This window comes from Protobothrops mucrosquamatus, unplaced genomic scaffold (assembly GCF_001527695.2).
Source record: "Protobothrops mucrosquamatus isolate PMUCROS unplaced genomic scaffold, P.Mucros_1.0 scaffold220, whole genome shotgun sequence".
Taxonomy (NCBI): Eukaryota; Metazoa; Chordata; class Lepidosauria; order Squamata; family Viperidae; genus Protobothrops; species Protobothrops mucrosquamatus.
Genome location: NW_015386573.1, coordinates 370,465 through 385,989, shown reverse-complemented (window position 1 = coordinate 385,989; position 15,525 = coordinate 370,465). Strand labels below are relative to the sequence as shown.

The 15,525-nt window shown below is 37.3% G+C and overlaps 1 protein-coding gene across 2 annotated transcripts; it reads left to right on the top strand.

Moving 5' to 3' along the window:
- The first annotated feature begins 686 nt into the window (after nt 1-686).
- On the top strand, nt 687-15,191 carry SPOPL (speckle type BTB/POZ protein like). Of its 2 annotated transcripts, XM_015814114.1 has the most exons (10): nt 687-872; nt 2,607-2,728; nt 4,922-5,073; nt 7,441-7,568; nt 10,710-10,887; nt 10,967-11,022; nt 12,390-12,512; nt 13,133-13,275; nt 13,362-13,415; nt 14,369-15,191. In XM_015814114.1, the coding sequence occupies exons 1-10, from the start codon at nt 795-797 to the stop codon at nt 14,511-14,513; spliced, it is 1,179 nt and encodes a 392-aa protein (XP_015669600.1). In that variant the 5' UTR covers nt 687-794; the 3' UTR covers nt 14,514-15,191. The 2 variants fall into 2 exon arrangements, with proteins under 2 accessions (XP_015669600.1, XP_015669601.1); XM_015814115.1 differs by lacking the exon at nt 13,362-13,415.
- The last annotated feature ends 334 nt before the right edge of the window (nt 15,192-15,525 follow it).

Sequence of the window (15,525 nt, the reverse complement as noted above, 5' to 3'; positions counted from 1 at the left end):
GCCATGGGTGACTTTAGCCAGTCATTCTCTCTCAGCCCAATCCCCCTCAAAGGGTTGTTGTTGAGGGGAGAATAGGAGGAGGAAGGAGTATTCGGTATGTTTGCCGTCTTGTTATTTACCAAAGTAATAAAACTCTAAACAAAATAATACAGCATCTCTTCGTTTTTTCCTGCTTAGAAGAAGCCTACAATTGATGAAAAAAAAGAATTTGATCTCAGTGTATGAAACATATCAAAAGCTATCCATTAATCTTTGGTTGAAATAATGAGGCTCAGAATACACTTTATCATGTGAACCATTGTCCATATGTTGTTATTTTCTTAAAGTGAAGCACTATTATTGTCAGTTTTTATTCCTCATTTTTTAATCTTTTACCAAGTTTGTGGGCTTACAAAAGCTGCTGTTTTCACTATATTGAGGCAAGCTGTTCTGCCTTTGACATGTTAGTTTATTTTTTTATGTAATATGTTTGTAAACATAGACCAGTTTCTTTCACCTTTTAAAAGAATTTTAGGATGAATTTCATACTTTCCCCTTTTCCCATTTTTAGGTTTTTATCAAATAAAAATAATAAGCCTTGGGGAAAGAAGAAAAATACAGTTCTTTATCAGTATTTTGTTCACTTCTTTCTCTTGTTCTTTGGCATTTCATATACTTATATAGAAACTGTGGATTAATAATAATAACAACTGTGAAATAGTGCTAATCCTTTGCTTCCATCTTGATGTTGAAAGGAAGGATACTGACAGCTAAATTGCTGCCTTTATACTGAAAAAGAGTGCCATAAAGTGGGGATGTCAAGGGTCCCTACTCCTTCACCATCTGGAGAGATGTCCAGTGGACCTGTGGCTGAAAGCTGGTGTTACACACAGGTAATGTAGTGTCTGAGTTCAGAATATGTTATTAGCATAATTCTCATACATTAGCCACATTCAAGTTTGCCCTTTTGGCTACTTATTCTCTCTCAGTCCAGCCCTATTGTATGGTGTTGTCATGGTAGGAATGAAATGGAGATCCCAAATAAACTGCCTTGAAATCTCAAAGAAAATCTAATAAACTAAGTAAAAATAAATCAGCCTTGAGAAAGAGGCATTGCCCAAAAGTAATGATAATAGCCATGCCTGAAAAGCCATCCAAAGAAATATTTATGATTCTGGTTTTCAGAAAGAAGAACAGGGAGATAAAAGTTGGATAATGACGTTTTAGCAAAAAAAAACAAAAAAAAACCAATACACACGCACAAAGAGCAAAAAGCAGTGACAGTTTTACAATAGGCACAAGATTAAATACCAGAGTTTGGCGAGTTGTCAAAAAAAAAAATAGATGAACAGCCTAAAGTCTTTGAAGTGTTCAATGTGCACCTGACAATGACAAAGAATAGCCGGTGGTAATTGGTCACTTAGCCTTTCAATAATGAACCAGATTTCAACAGTTAGTATTACACAGTTCAGTTGTATCTCTGTGTTTGGTGGTATGCAGTGAAAGTCTTTTTCCCCCCATCTGTTTGAGTCAGCTTCAGATCCTTCTGATGACATGTCCATGTGAGTTTCTTAGCAGCGATATGGAAAGTGCGTGCAATTGCCTATCTCTGGATTTTTATCTATCTACGGCTCTGGTTTCCTCTGGCAGTATCATATCAAAGATTAACCAGACCTAATTCTGCTTAATTCAGAAGATTAAGATTTACCAGAAAATTCTAGTAAAAGTGAATAGTAAGGCTGTTCATGCTTCAAAAATGATTGGGTAGTACTACAGAATGGAGAGGGGAACAGAATTTTTTTAAAGCAGCCACATCTTGTTTCAATTTTCCATGTGAGCCTTAAAAATGTTATGGCTGCTTTAAAATGATGCTGATCCTAAGGCATTTTGAATAATCTTTTGACTCATTTTCAAAGTACATAGAAGAGTCACTTTTTATGAGATGGGCAGCTGTTCAATGTAATTTATAAATAATACAATTATAATATGCAGCATACAAATGCAAAAGGGATGTTCTGAAACATCCCAGGGCCCAGTATTTAAAATTTAAAAACTTAAAACATTGTTACATGTGTTAGCTTTTTGAATTCTGAGAAGCTATTAAGTTTCCTATTATTAATTTATTACTGTTTCCATTTAAGAGAAAGAGGGGATAAAATGCTGTAATCTTGTTCTATAAAACTAGGAAGAACAAGATGAATTATCTCAAAATGAGAAGCTTAAGTTTTATGCATTAGTAGCTCTACTGCCTGACATGACCATCAATGAGACACTATTTCCTGAGCAATCCATAATACAAAGAATTAGCATTATTACGAATTGAATTAATCAAATATTAGAAAGCAAATTAATCATGAATACAGCTTTCTCAATTCTGGGAGCCTACAGATTTATTGCTTTCCAGGACCAGGAGTTAGTAGTGGCAACTTCGAGTTAATGGAAAATAATTATATGTTGTGTTGACATAGTTTTTAAAATACAGAGTTGAGCTATTCCTTAATTCTACAAGATATTGCTTTGTTACCTTTAATTAGGTGAGCAGTTGACTTCTTTGGTAACTTTTTTAAATAAGGTTTGTAAAAGGTGAACTTTGTAAATTCACATAACTGTCTGCATTTCTTATGCAGGTTAAAGTTGTAAAGTTTTCTTATATGTGGACCATTAATAACTTCAGTTTCTGCCGAGAAGAAATGGGTGAAGTTTTAAAGAGTTCAACTTTTTCTTCAGGGCCAAATGATAAAATGAAATGGTAAGATAAATGCATTAATTTCTTTTTGCCTTAAATATAAGAGATTCCATGAACACATAATGTGTCAAGCTAGGATACAATACCTTTCTTCAAATGTTAGAACAATTGACAGAAAAACTGTCAACTACTACCAGTCACAATGACAGTCAACACAGCTAAAGGCTGAAATATAAATTGTCATACATATTGTAACATATTGAAATATACTGTAGTAATTTACAGCCTTTCCTCTGATATGAAACTGTCAGGGAATTGAGCACACAAGGCACACAAAAGAAAAGGGGGGGGAGGGAAACTCCCCCTCCATATCCACAGCAACCAATCACAGTGCAGATTGCCTCATGCAGGAGCCAACACTCTCTAACCATCAGCTATAACTGTGTGTTCCGGCTCATTGTACAACCCCATTGTTCCTGCTACTAAATTTAAATATCTTAACAGAAACACTGTGTGATCACTGAAAACATTTGGGGACCACTAAATTATGGGTTGGAAATACACATGTTTCCCTATCATGCCATATGTGACACCTTGCCCCAACCCAACATTAAACAGTTAATATAAAAAATTATAATGTTCTTGATGGTGAAAATCTTTTGAGATCACCAGATTGTCAAAGTTTTGATGTTTCTTCCTAAAATCTTGTAAAATTTGGTCTTTAATAGAATGTGGTGCAGGTTTGGCCAATAAATACTCATTTTTTGTGTTTGCGAATAAAAGGTATATTTATTGTGTTTAGGGACCACTGATGTAGTTTTGCATTTATATAAAACTAGCTCCTCACCTTTTCACTACTGAAACTCTGATAGGGTTCATATATCATGTTAAACCACATTTTGTTTAAACACAAATTGCTAAATAAACAAAAATAGGTGGTTACTTAGGCAAGTCTAAACCGGAGAAGCCATGTTAATTTAATGTAGCTCTCTGTGGCTTATTTAACTTTATGTGTAAACCAGGAATTCTTGTATGTTCTATTTTAAGTGCTTGAATTAGTGTGGTGTAAGAATGTTTTCATGTAATTCCCTTAGTGTTTATGTAACATTGTACTTAATATTTTGATTATAATTCACTCCTTTTGTCCCTGAGTGTGTGATACAAACATTCTTACTGAAAGCTTAATATTATTGTTATACTGAGCATCTTGAGGTGAGATGCAAATTGAGTAGATCAGTAGTTATTATTTAAAGAGAAAAATATGCTTATATTTAGTTTTCCTTACAAAGCCTGTTTTTTTTTAATTCGTGTGTTTTGAATATACAGGTAATTCTCGACTTACAACAGTTCATTTAGTGACCGTTCAAAGTTACAATGGCACTGAAAAAAAGGATTGTTTTTCACACTTATGACCATTGCAGCATCCCATGGTCACATGATCATTTGGTACCTGGCATGTATTTATGATGGTTGCAGTATTCCAGGGTCATGTGATCACCTTTTGCAACCTTCTGACAAGTAAAGTCAATGGGGAAGCCAGATTTGCTTAACCATGCTACTAAGTTAACAACTGCAGTGATTCACTTAACAACTTTGGTAAGAAAGGTCGTAAAATGGGACAAAGCTCACTTAACAACTGTCTCCCTTAGCAACATAAATTTTGGGCTCAATTGATGTCATAAGTCGAGAACTACCTGTATTTACACTCAGTCTCCATTGAGTAGCTTATAGAAATCACCATAGATTGTAATGAAGCTTTTTGAAAAAATAAAGTGAAAAAAGATGGGGATGGATTTTGTCACTTTTTTCTGCACTTTATCCCACATTGTTTTAAAGAGTCCTGTAAACTTTTATGGTGAACCCAGGTGTTGACAGGAAAAAAAACCCAGATTTTTCCTTGTGTTAAGATATTTATCAGATGTATTTTTTCTAGAGGAGCTATTCTACTTTATAAAATACTGAAATCTTGCCATTGAGGTAGCAGAGCAAGATTAGACTTGAAGATAATTGGATAGCAGATGTGATACTAATCCACAATAATGGAATATTTGAAGTTTGTAACTTTGAGGCCACACTGTTCAAAAATATAATTGCAAAATATCAATCTAAAAGAGAGAACTATTTACAGTTCCTTGTAAGGGACCTTATTCTAGCAGATTTGAAACACATTACCCTGTAAGTCCTGACATAAATATGTCTAGCCAATGACAATTTTTATTGAGTGTTGATATATAACCCAGACTTCTTACATTCCAGGTGCCTGAGAGTAAACCCAAAAGGTTTAGATGATGAAAGCAAAGATTATCTTTCATTGTATTTACTGCTAGTTAGTTGTCCAAAAAGTGAAGTGAGAGCAAAATTTAAATTTTCTCTCTTAAATGCTAAAAGAGAAGAAACAAAGGCAATGGGTAAGTGCATTTTTAAAATTACTCTAATGTTGACTTTCAGTGTGAGAAAGAAATAATTGGACCTTTCCAAAGTTTGTCAAAAGGATGAATTAAACAGACATGTCAAACTCAAAGCCCGCGGACAAGATCAGGCCCACAATGTGGTTAGATGTGGCCCACGGGGCCACCCTTGAGATGGCAAGGGATCGGTCCCTGCCACCCCTGCCCATCCCAGTCCGGCTGGGTGCACGCACAGGAGGTAGCAAGTGTGCAGGAGCTGGCGCACAGCTGACATGATGAGCACCATCTTGCCCCACAGGCTGACCGTGTTACCTCACCAGGTAGAGCATCGTGTAGAGCCCCAGCAGCCACGCCTGCCACCACCAACTCCATGGCCTGCTCGCCAGCCCGCCCTCACCCACTGGTCTGGCAGGCCATGAGTGCTTCCCTTTCACCGGGACGTCTCCTGCCCCGCCTCTCATCCCGCCCCCCCCACGGGAAAGCCACAGCCACCAGTAGCACTGCCACTCTTGTACCCTCCCCTCATCCCTTCCTGGGCACGGAGGAAGGAAGGAAGGGAGGGAGGGAGGGAGAGAGATTGGAATGAGAGAGAGGGTAAGTCTGAGGGAAGTCCTGCCTTATTTATTGTCTTAGAAATACTTCATGTTTATGGCAAATCCATCCTTTCAGAAAAGGTTGTATACTCTAGCTTTCTATATAATTATTTAATACTTAGCCTTCCTTCCTCCCTCCCTTCCTCCCTCATTATAAACTCTACTTTGCCATAGCTATCTCAAGTTTTTAAGCTGATGTTTGTCTGCTTGACAGTACAGGGAATTTGTTTATTTAAATTCTGCGTTCTATTTTTTTTTTAAAAAAAACACATTCACTTTGCAGATATGATTGGGAAAATATGTTGATGACGCTGCCTGTAAAGCTTTTCACAGAAAAAGCTGCTAACATCTGTAATTGCCATTTAATGAATATTTGTAGGCTCTGTCAGTTTGTGACTACTGAGGTGGCTAAACAATTGGCTCTTTGATGTGTCTTACGTGGGGTGTTGTAGCAACCTGCTCCTGCATTCAAATCAAAGGACAGAATGAGGTCTCAGGTAAGCTAGGCAGCCTGCCATCTGGGTTAAATGAGGCCTCATTCTGTCCTTTGATTTGTGTGCTGTTGATGGACCTTTCTTATTTCTCTCTCCTGTTTCTTAAAATATACCAGTATAAATCAGTGGAGTTGACACATTGTGCCCTGTGATGGGCATACTGGGCTATTTGAAAGACCTCTTGGTGGCTCATGAGTCTACACAGTGGATGCAGTTACTGCGCTAGGTTCAGTTCATTCTCCTATGTATTAAAATGACAATTTCACAATCAAGAGTCTTTCCTCACTGAGCTTAGCTTCTCTAGAATTGGCTCCCACCGGAATTCCATGGGTTACTGGTGGGTGATAAATAACTTTACTGCTATTTTAACTATCATTAACAGCAGTATTTTTCTTTCTAATCTAGTGTTCCTCCACTTGACACCTTCCAGGGTTTGGGTACCTAGGCTAGGATTGTGAGAGCTGATCTCCAGTTTGATTGGAGAACAGCAGGGTAGAAAAGCCTGCACAATCTTTGTAAAATGACTGTGTACAATACGTTTTCTAGGTAACATGTTCGTTATCTGACTAGTCAACATCCAAATAGTACCAAATACTTTAAGATTACAGATACTCCTCGGCTTATATCACTTCATTTAGTGACCATTCAAAGTTACAACAATACTGAAAAAAATGACTTGTGGCTGTGTTTCATACTTGTGACTATTGTAGCATCCCCATGGTCACATGATCGAAATTCAGATGCTTGGCAACTGACTCATATGTATGACGGTAGCAATGTCCTGGGGTTATGTGATCACCTTTGGCGACCTTCTAACAAGCCAAATCAAGGGGGAAGCCAGATTCACTTAACAACCGTGCTACAACTGCAATGATTCATTTAACCACTGTGGCAAGAAAAGTCATAAAATGGAGCAAAACTCACTTCACTGTCTCACTTAGCAGCAGAAATTTTGGGCTCAATTATGGTCGCAAGTCAAGGACTACCTATATTTTTAAAAGCCCCCCTGGGTCTTTGTAACCAAAAATATTTACCTCTATATTTTATTTCTGCGTGGTTGGCAATTGTATCGAATGACGGGTAATTTTATTAAACTATGTCCAATGCACAGAAAGTGAGGCAGTTTCTCAGCCCAAAATGTATTCATGTGGACACATAGATTGCTATTAATAATATAATGACTTCAACTCAGTAGGAACCTTGGATTTCATTTCTCATCTGTAATTATTTTAAAATGTCTTTTAATTGAATATACTCCTGTTTTATTTATTTACTACTAGAGAGCCAAAGAGCATATCGATTTGTTCAAGGCAAGGACTGGGGTTTTAAAAAATTCATTCGAAGAGACTTTTTACTTGAGGAAACTAATGGTCTTTTACCAGATGATAAACTTACGCTATTTTGTGAGGTAGGTAATCAATCTGTGCTTTTTAAAATAGAATATTGGTTTCCATGGCTATGAATGAGAAATGAGGAGAGCTTTAAATGTTAAGTTTATCCCTTCGTATTAAAGAAACACCCTGATCAAAGGTTTGAGCTTAATGGTTTTCTTACGTATTTGATGCAAGATCCATTTTCTATAAATAAGTTGCCCATTAGACACATTGCTATTTAGCACAAAATGAAAAGAAGCCTGAGGAATACTCCTAAGATGTCTGTCTGTCTGTCTGTCTGTCTGTCTGTCTGTCTGTCTGTCTGTCTGTCTGTCTGTCTGTCTGTCTGTCTGTCTGTCTGTCTGTCTGTCTGTCAATCAATCACAGGAGTATTCCAGCTTCCACTCCATCCTCATGAGACTATATAATGTTCGCATGCTTCTAAATTGACCAGAACTTTGGATGCAAAGTCTTAAAAGACAAAATAATTGATTCCCATAATGAATACTGTGTGATGATCATGGTGATCCTGGATTTTTCTTGATTAGCTTACCTACCAAGAAAACAGACAGGAACAGTTATGGAATATGTTTTAAGAAGATGGAATTTCTAAATCATAAGTTTGATATGCTAGAATTAGTAATTGCTCAGTAAAACTGACAAAATTGCTTTTCTCAAAACAGTTGTGTTTTTTCATTACATTGATGATGCCCGCCGTGACATTAGATATTTAAAAATTCTTCTGACATTCTTCAGATTTAAATCTGTTAACAATATTACAAAATTAAGGCAATCTTTCTTAACAGTTAATTTAAAATTAAATCAGTGTAGATGCTCTGATAAAATAGATCCTTGGCTTAAATCAATAAATCACTGTTAATTAGGTCAGTAACCTAAACTGTCTTAGTAAAATCCAGAAAGACTGTTTGTGGTGTTTCTAAATGGAAACTAGTGAAAAAGGTTATGATCTTAGTATGGTGAGTGTTAAATATACTTTGGGTGGTTTATCTCTGCTGCCGTGGACTGATTAGTGGCTTAGGAAGATGATAGATGCTGCAACTGCTAATAAGTTTGCTTTGATCTTTGTATTTACAAGAAACATGTGCAAAAATTTCTTGGCAAGCTTACAAGTTAATTATGTGCCATTATATTGTGCATGAAGAATAATGGAAATGTGGCCCTTGAGACTAAATGGGTACAAATGTACTGCATCTTATTTTAGTTAGACAGACAGGCTAAATTAGCTGCGTGATGCATTTGTTATGAATACAATTATTGCATTGACAAGTGGATGTAACAAGCCTGAGTCTGAAAGGATTCTCATGTTATAAAATATTCCTGAATCAAAAGAGTTCTGCTGCCAACCAAACTTGTTAGAAGCAAATATTTAATGTGTGTGCATCAGATAAAGTCTGTTGTATTGCAGTGGTTTTGATGCATTGATTCAGGAGCATCCAGTCTTACTCTTTGTTTTCTTAACTCCTTTAGGCGCTTCAATTATTGCTTGCAAACTGAACATACTTAGTTTTAAAATACAAGTAGTCCTCACTTAATGATGACTTGTTCAGCAACTGTTCAAAGTTACTACAGTGCTAAACAAGGAGACTTATGACCAGTCCTCATGTTTGTGTGTGTCGCAGCATCCCCATGGTCACATGATTGTAATTTGGGCACTTGGCAACCAACTTAACAATTACATTGATTGTAGCATCCTGCGCTTATGTAACCACTGTTTGCAACCTTCATTGTGAGCTTCTGACAAGCAAAGTTAATGGGAAAGCTGGTGGGAGGTTGCAACTGGTAATCATGTGACATTGCATTTAACAATCACACAGGATTCACTTAATGAAGGCAGCCAGAACTGCTGCAACTGCTGTAGGTCGGTGCAGTTACATGACTCATACTTTACAACCGTGTCATTTAGCAATGGAGTTGCTAGTCCCCATTAAGTGAGGATTACCGATAGGGAAGGTCTATAGCTCCTCATTTTCACTATTGAGATGGTTCTATGTTGCTGGGTCTTCTTGACAATCTGGTATCTATTGCAACTTTGGCAAATTGTGGGGAGGAGAATAGCAGGCACCCCAGAAGAAGAGTATTAATTTTCATTTCCAATAACTCAAATGAATGCAGATTACTGAAGGCAGAGAGGCTTTGTGTGTGCACAGATGTGTGTAAATGTGTGCATTTGACGGAAATCTGAATGCACGTGCATGCAGGTAATTTTTGGCTTATTACCACTTAATGACCGTTCAAAGTTATGACAAGTTACTTACACCCATCTTTGAAGTTATGACTGTTGCCCCACACCTCTTTACAAGGTCACATGATCACATTTTGGGTGCTTGACAACTCCTTTTGTCTTGTATTAACTTAAAATACCTTGCTTCATCTGCATACAGTATAATAAGACATTAGCTGGGACAGGAATTCTAGCCCAGCATCCTTCTATGTTGATCAGAACTGCTGGACAATGTAATTCAGCAACTATAGGTTTCCTACTCTTCAGTTGCAGAACCCTTTCTGGTGTGTCTTATAAAAATATCTATTCTAGAAACTTGATTTCTAACTTACACTTAATTTATACTTAAATACTTTCAATTCCATTCTGGCTTTGAATCTGATACAACAGGGGTCCCCAACCTATGGGCCACTAACGGGCTGTGAATTATTCAAAAACGGGCTGCCCAAAGCGGTGTTGAACGTGCGTCCATCCCCCTTTGTGCGAACAGCGGGCAAGTGCTTGCACGCATGCTCCCTTTATATAAGAGGTGGACACGAGTGCAAACCGCTTGCACAAGTGGAGCTGTGCACATATGCACGTTTGCCTGCCACTCCCGCAAAACCATCCCCACTCTCACACCGGTCCATAAAGCCGGAAAGGTTGGGGAAATTCTGTGATACAAGATAAAACAATTATATTGTATATAATTGTTGTTAGGTTTCATTAGGACCAGATTTCAAAGAACAACCTGTTAGAAATGTTCATCTCTTGCTTTTATTTAATGTGCTGATAGTACAATACATGTTGAGTTGTATTTGTCGCGTTGGTTTGTTGGTGTATTTTATTTTCCTAGCTAAATATCATGATTTTGGGAGTTGCCTAATGTATGTATAATTGCCTTATGAGAGTCTAACCATATAGTGATTGATGCTATATTTACTGTTTCGATTAGGTAAGCGTGGTCCAAGACTCAGTAAATATATCAGGACTGTCCAGTACAAACACCTTAAAAGTACCCGAATGTCGACTAGCTGAAGATTTAGGCAACCTCTGGGAAACCTCAAGATTCACAGATTGCAGCTTTTATATAGGAGGGCAAGAGTTCAAAGCTCATAAATCTATCCTTGCAGGTATGTTTTACTTCTATCTTGTTTCATAGTTTTTGTTACAATCTTGACCTATTATTAACACTCAGGTCTCTTCCCACAGCTCGTTCACCTGTGTTTAATGCCATGTTTGAACATGAAATGGAGGAAAGCAAAAAGGTGAGTGGAGTGCTGCTTTCATTTCTGTGGAATGATGTCCCAAAGGACCTTACCTTTGAATCAGCATACGGTGACAGAAACCAATCAGTCAGTTAAATCAGCAGGCCCTAACCTGTCTGGCACCAGGGACCAGTTTTGGAAGAAAAATAGTCTTCCAAGGACCAGGGGACAGGGGGATGGTTTTGCACGCAACCTACATCTCACGCATGAACAGATGAAGCTTCACTCGCTTACCCACTGCTTGCATGGCCCAATTCCTAACAGGCCACGGACTGGTAACTCAGAGGTTGGGGGGGGCTGGGTTAATTCAAAAAAACCTTATGGGCCAAATAATATTTCACAGTTTATTTGAACAAAGCATTTAAAAATATAATACTGTAGGAAGCGTTGCAAAAATGTGACCTGTAGAATAAAATAAAAGTGCTTTGGGGATATTGTGGATATTCATTTGCAGGTAGGCTAATAGATCGCATGTAGAGCCTTGGAGCATATTTTATAAGATTGGCTTTTCTGGATTGAATATGCCAATCTAGGATATGGAAAGCATGGGTTGTCTGTCTCAAAACTATCCTGACTCCTGTCTATGGAGAGTCTCAATCATCCAGGTCATGGTTATCCCAAAGGTGCTTTTCAAGAGGCGACTGGATTTTCTTGGGTTTTTTCCTTAAAAATGTTTTGCTTCTCATCCAAGGACCTTCTTCAGTTCTGAAGAAGCTTCTTGGATGAGAAGCGAAACATTTTCAAGGAAAAAAACAATACTTTCCAGTTGCTTTTGGAAGAGCATCTTTGGGATATCCTGACTCCGACTTGGTTATGAAGAAATAAAATTGTTTTCATAGTCCCTCTGTATTGTTGCCTCTAATGAACTGCTTTCCCAAAGGACCTCAGCTGGTACTATCAAGGGTTTTTTTTATTTTTTACTCATTTCTTTGGCCAGGCATTGTCAAGCCTTCAGCGGCAATTGTCTTATAACATTCTTTAAATTTAAAGCCAGCACTTTGCTCGAAGCCTGAAACAGATTTGGAAGTATAGAAAGTGCAATATTGGAACCACCTGTAAGGCAGGAAGAGGAGTATGAGGATTTTGCAAATAAGCTCTAGTTCTTTTGACTCATTTATTTTTTTACTTCTTTGATTTTTTTATTTGAATCCAAATGGAGCACTGTAGCAACTTCTAAAGTTCTATTGGATTTCATAGAAAAAATGTCACTGGCGGAGATTGAAGGAGCCTGACAATAGGTTTAGTTAAAGTTATCAACAAGTATAATGGGGGCCTAATGTGTTTTGTAGCCGCATTGCTTTAGGTTAAGTGGTTTATAATGCTTTAATTCAAAATTATAACAATTTTTTTTCTGATTTGTGTAACAGAATTGCGTAGAAATAAATGATGTAGATCCTGACGTATTTAAAGAGATGATGAGATTCATTTATACAGGCAAGGCTCCAAATCTTGACAAAATGGCTGACAGCTTGTTGGCAGCAGCAGATAAAGTAAGTAAAGAAAAACTATAGAAGGGCTTTACTATTTATTTTAACAAAATGTAGAAAGAGTTTGTTTTAACATTTTCCCACAGTCAGGAATGCTACCAGTACACTGAGTAAAAAAAGATATAGAAATTATGTAAACATGTTTTATACTATTAGTGAAAAACTGTTATCCATTATTTTGGGCAGTGTTCTGGAGAACCGAGGTGAATAACCACCCAGACATGTAGTTGTCTATTTAGAAAGAAGGAAGACCTTTTCAGACCTCCTATTGCCATAAATTCTTATTTCTATGGTCTTACATTAGCAGACTAGAAAAATGAAATTTATAGATGGGATTAATATTTTTATTGGTGTTTCAAATTTGGAGAATTAACATGCTTTATTAACTAATAATGGATCGATATACTTACAGACTTAGCATTTCCTTTGCCAGATATGTAGCCCTGGGAATTACTGTTCCTAATGCGAATTCATTGAAAGTAGAATGCTCTATCATTCAGATAGTTCATTGTGAGGGATTAATGATTTCATAGTTTCTATCAGGCATTTGTATATTAGAGATGTTTGCTTTTCTGACTGAAGCAGCATCAAATATGCGCAAACCATTTTTCCCCTCTGGTCAGTATGCACTTGAACGGCTGAAGATCATGTGTGAAGAAGCTCTGTGTAGTAACCTCTCAGTAGAAAATGTGGCAGACATTCTGATTCTCGCAGATTTGCACAGTGCAGAACAGTTGAAAGCACAAGCAATAGATTTCATTAACAGGTATGCGTTTTGTTTCCTTGAAAAATCTTTCTCCTTTGAAGGGAACACTTCAGAGAAATAATATTTGAGTATCTTCTCATGCACAGGTGCAGTGTTCTTAGACAGCTTGGCTGTAAAGATGGAAAAAACTGGAACAACAGGTATGTAGTTTAATCTCACTTAAGCATTGTCGGTAATCTAGCTCTGTGTGTTGTCTTGATTTCAAGAGAGAGGAAGTGGAATAAAGAGTGAGACTCAATGTTAAAATCAGACATATAACTCTTGAAGGGGGCTCTCCATATTTTCATTACAAATTTTTCCTATTTTATGTTTGTTGTATTTTAGTCTTTTCCCAGGTGGGGTTACATATCTATTTTATATTTGGGTATTTTGTAAACTTGATCAGGAAGCCAACTAAGCATAAATTGATAATGTGGCTTTGGAATTAATGGGAGATCCATCGTAGCTCACATATAAAATGCAGCATTGAATGAAATACAGAAGGGGTCCCTCTCCTACTCCCTTCCCCTAAATATTGTCATTTGATTGGAGGTTTGCCAGGCCTCCTCCCTTTTAGCCTTCAGTAAGGCTTTGAAGACTTGGTTTTTTCCCCCTAAGCATTGGGAGCTTAGATGATGGCACGTTAGCACGGATAGGCAACAGGTTTTTGTTGCTTTTAATGTTTTCATGTGTTTAGTTTTATAGTTTTAATATGGCTTTACATGTTTTAATTTTTGATCGGCAGCCGCCCAGAATTGTATGAAAGATGGGCAACTATATAAATGTTTTAAATAAATAAATAAAATAAAAGGCTTTGTAATTCCTACTCAGAACAAGAGAGGGATTTGCTGAAATATCAAGCAGGGTTTCCCAGCCTTTCAGCTACTAAAAAGTAGCTTTTGCAAGCCTTGATTACGCAGGTTTGGCTTTGGTAATCCCTGACTAAAATTTAAAAAAAAAAATGTTTTCGTTTTGGATCCTTATCTTCCTGATATCTTCTCCACTTGGAAGTATGTCTTGTTCATCTTAATGTAGCTTGATGTTTGAGTAGACATGCCTGTAGTATCTTGCAAATCTTCTCAACCTATGTTTTGTGCATCTTTTTTCTTTACAGCCAAGCCACAGACATAACGGAAACCGCAGGATGGAAATCGATGATCCACTCCCATCCCCACTTAGTTGCTGAGGCCTTTCGGGCCCTAGCCTCTGCACAGTGTCCGCAGTTTGGCATTCCGCGCAAACGGCTAAAACAGTCATGAAATCTTCCATGAACTCTCGGGAACTAATGCCTCCTCGGCCATATCCAGAAGGGGTTTTTGCAAACCATCTGCTCGAATATGTGACCCTTCTCTGCAGAACAGAACCAGAAAGCTTTTAAAGAACGGATAAATATATGGTTTAATAATCAGCTTTAAATCAGACTGATAATTCTCCAGTTCACTGAAAGGCCTTAACGTCAACTATTCTAGTTCATTTGTGATTTTCCTGTTTTTTTGTTTTTTAAATGGTGCCTTGTCGTTTTTGACTCGGCTTTGTAGGATTGCACTAGCTCCATAAGGCAGTAATGCTGATCAACGAAAAGTGTTTTCAAAAGAATCTTCTTCTCCTTTCCTTTTTTTTAAAAAAAAATCCCAAATGAAGATTATCAGTTGGTCTTATGGTAACTGGATTTCAACTAGCCCCCTGTTAAAAGCACTTGAACTGGGGGCAAACATACGCTCCAGTCCAAAATATTGTATTTAGGATGCATCTGCCTATCTTCAGAGAGTGCTGTCAGGCATGCGGTGGCAATATACTACTCTGAATATAATTTATTTTTCATTGGTTCAGGTGACTGAGGGAAATATGCAATGTCTTGGCTCAGAAATGTATTTTACTAGTATTTATAAATGCTTACTATGTGAGTGTGCCCATCAGTGAAAAAAAATATATAGGTTTTTTTTTTTTGGCCCATGTTGCTTTATAATCCATTGTTCTTTTACCTTGTACTGAACCAGAGCGAGAGTTAGTAAGGAGAGGATATAAGGGATATGTGCTGTGGAAGAAATGGTTATTTCTCAAATAGAATACATGGAAGGTTGAGGATGCTTAGGAGTGACCAAATGTTGATTTCAGAAATGGGCCAAAATGGAATCTCAGTATGCACTTTTAATGTGTAACTTTTGTATGTTGTGTGGTACATATATATTTTGGTTTTGATAAATATGGTACAGTACTTGTGGCCTAACTTTTGAAATACATTAAGATGCCCACAGCCACATGGGATTTAGT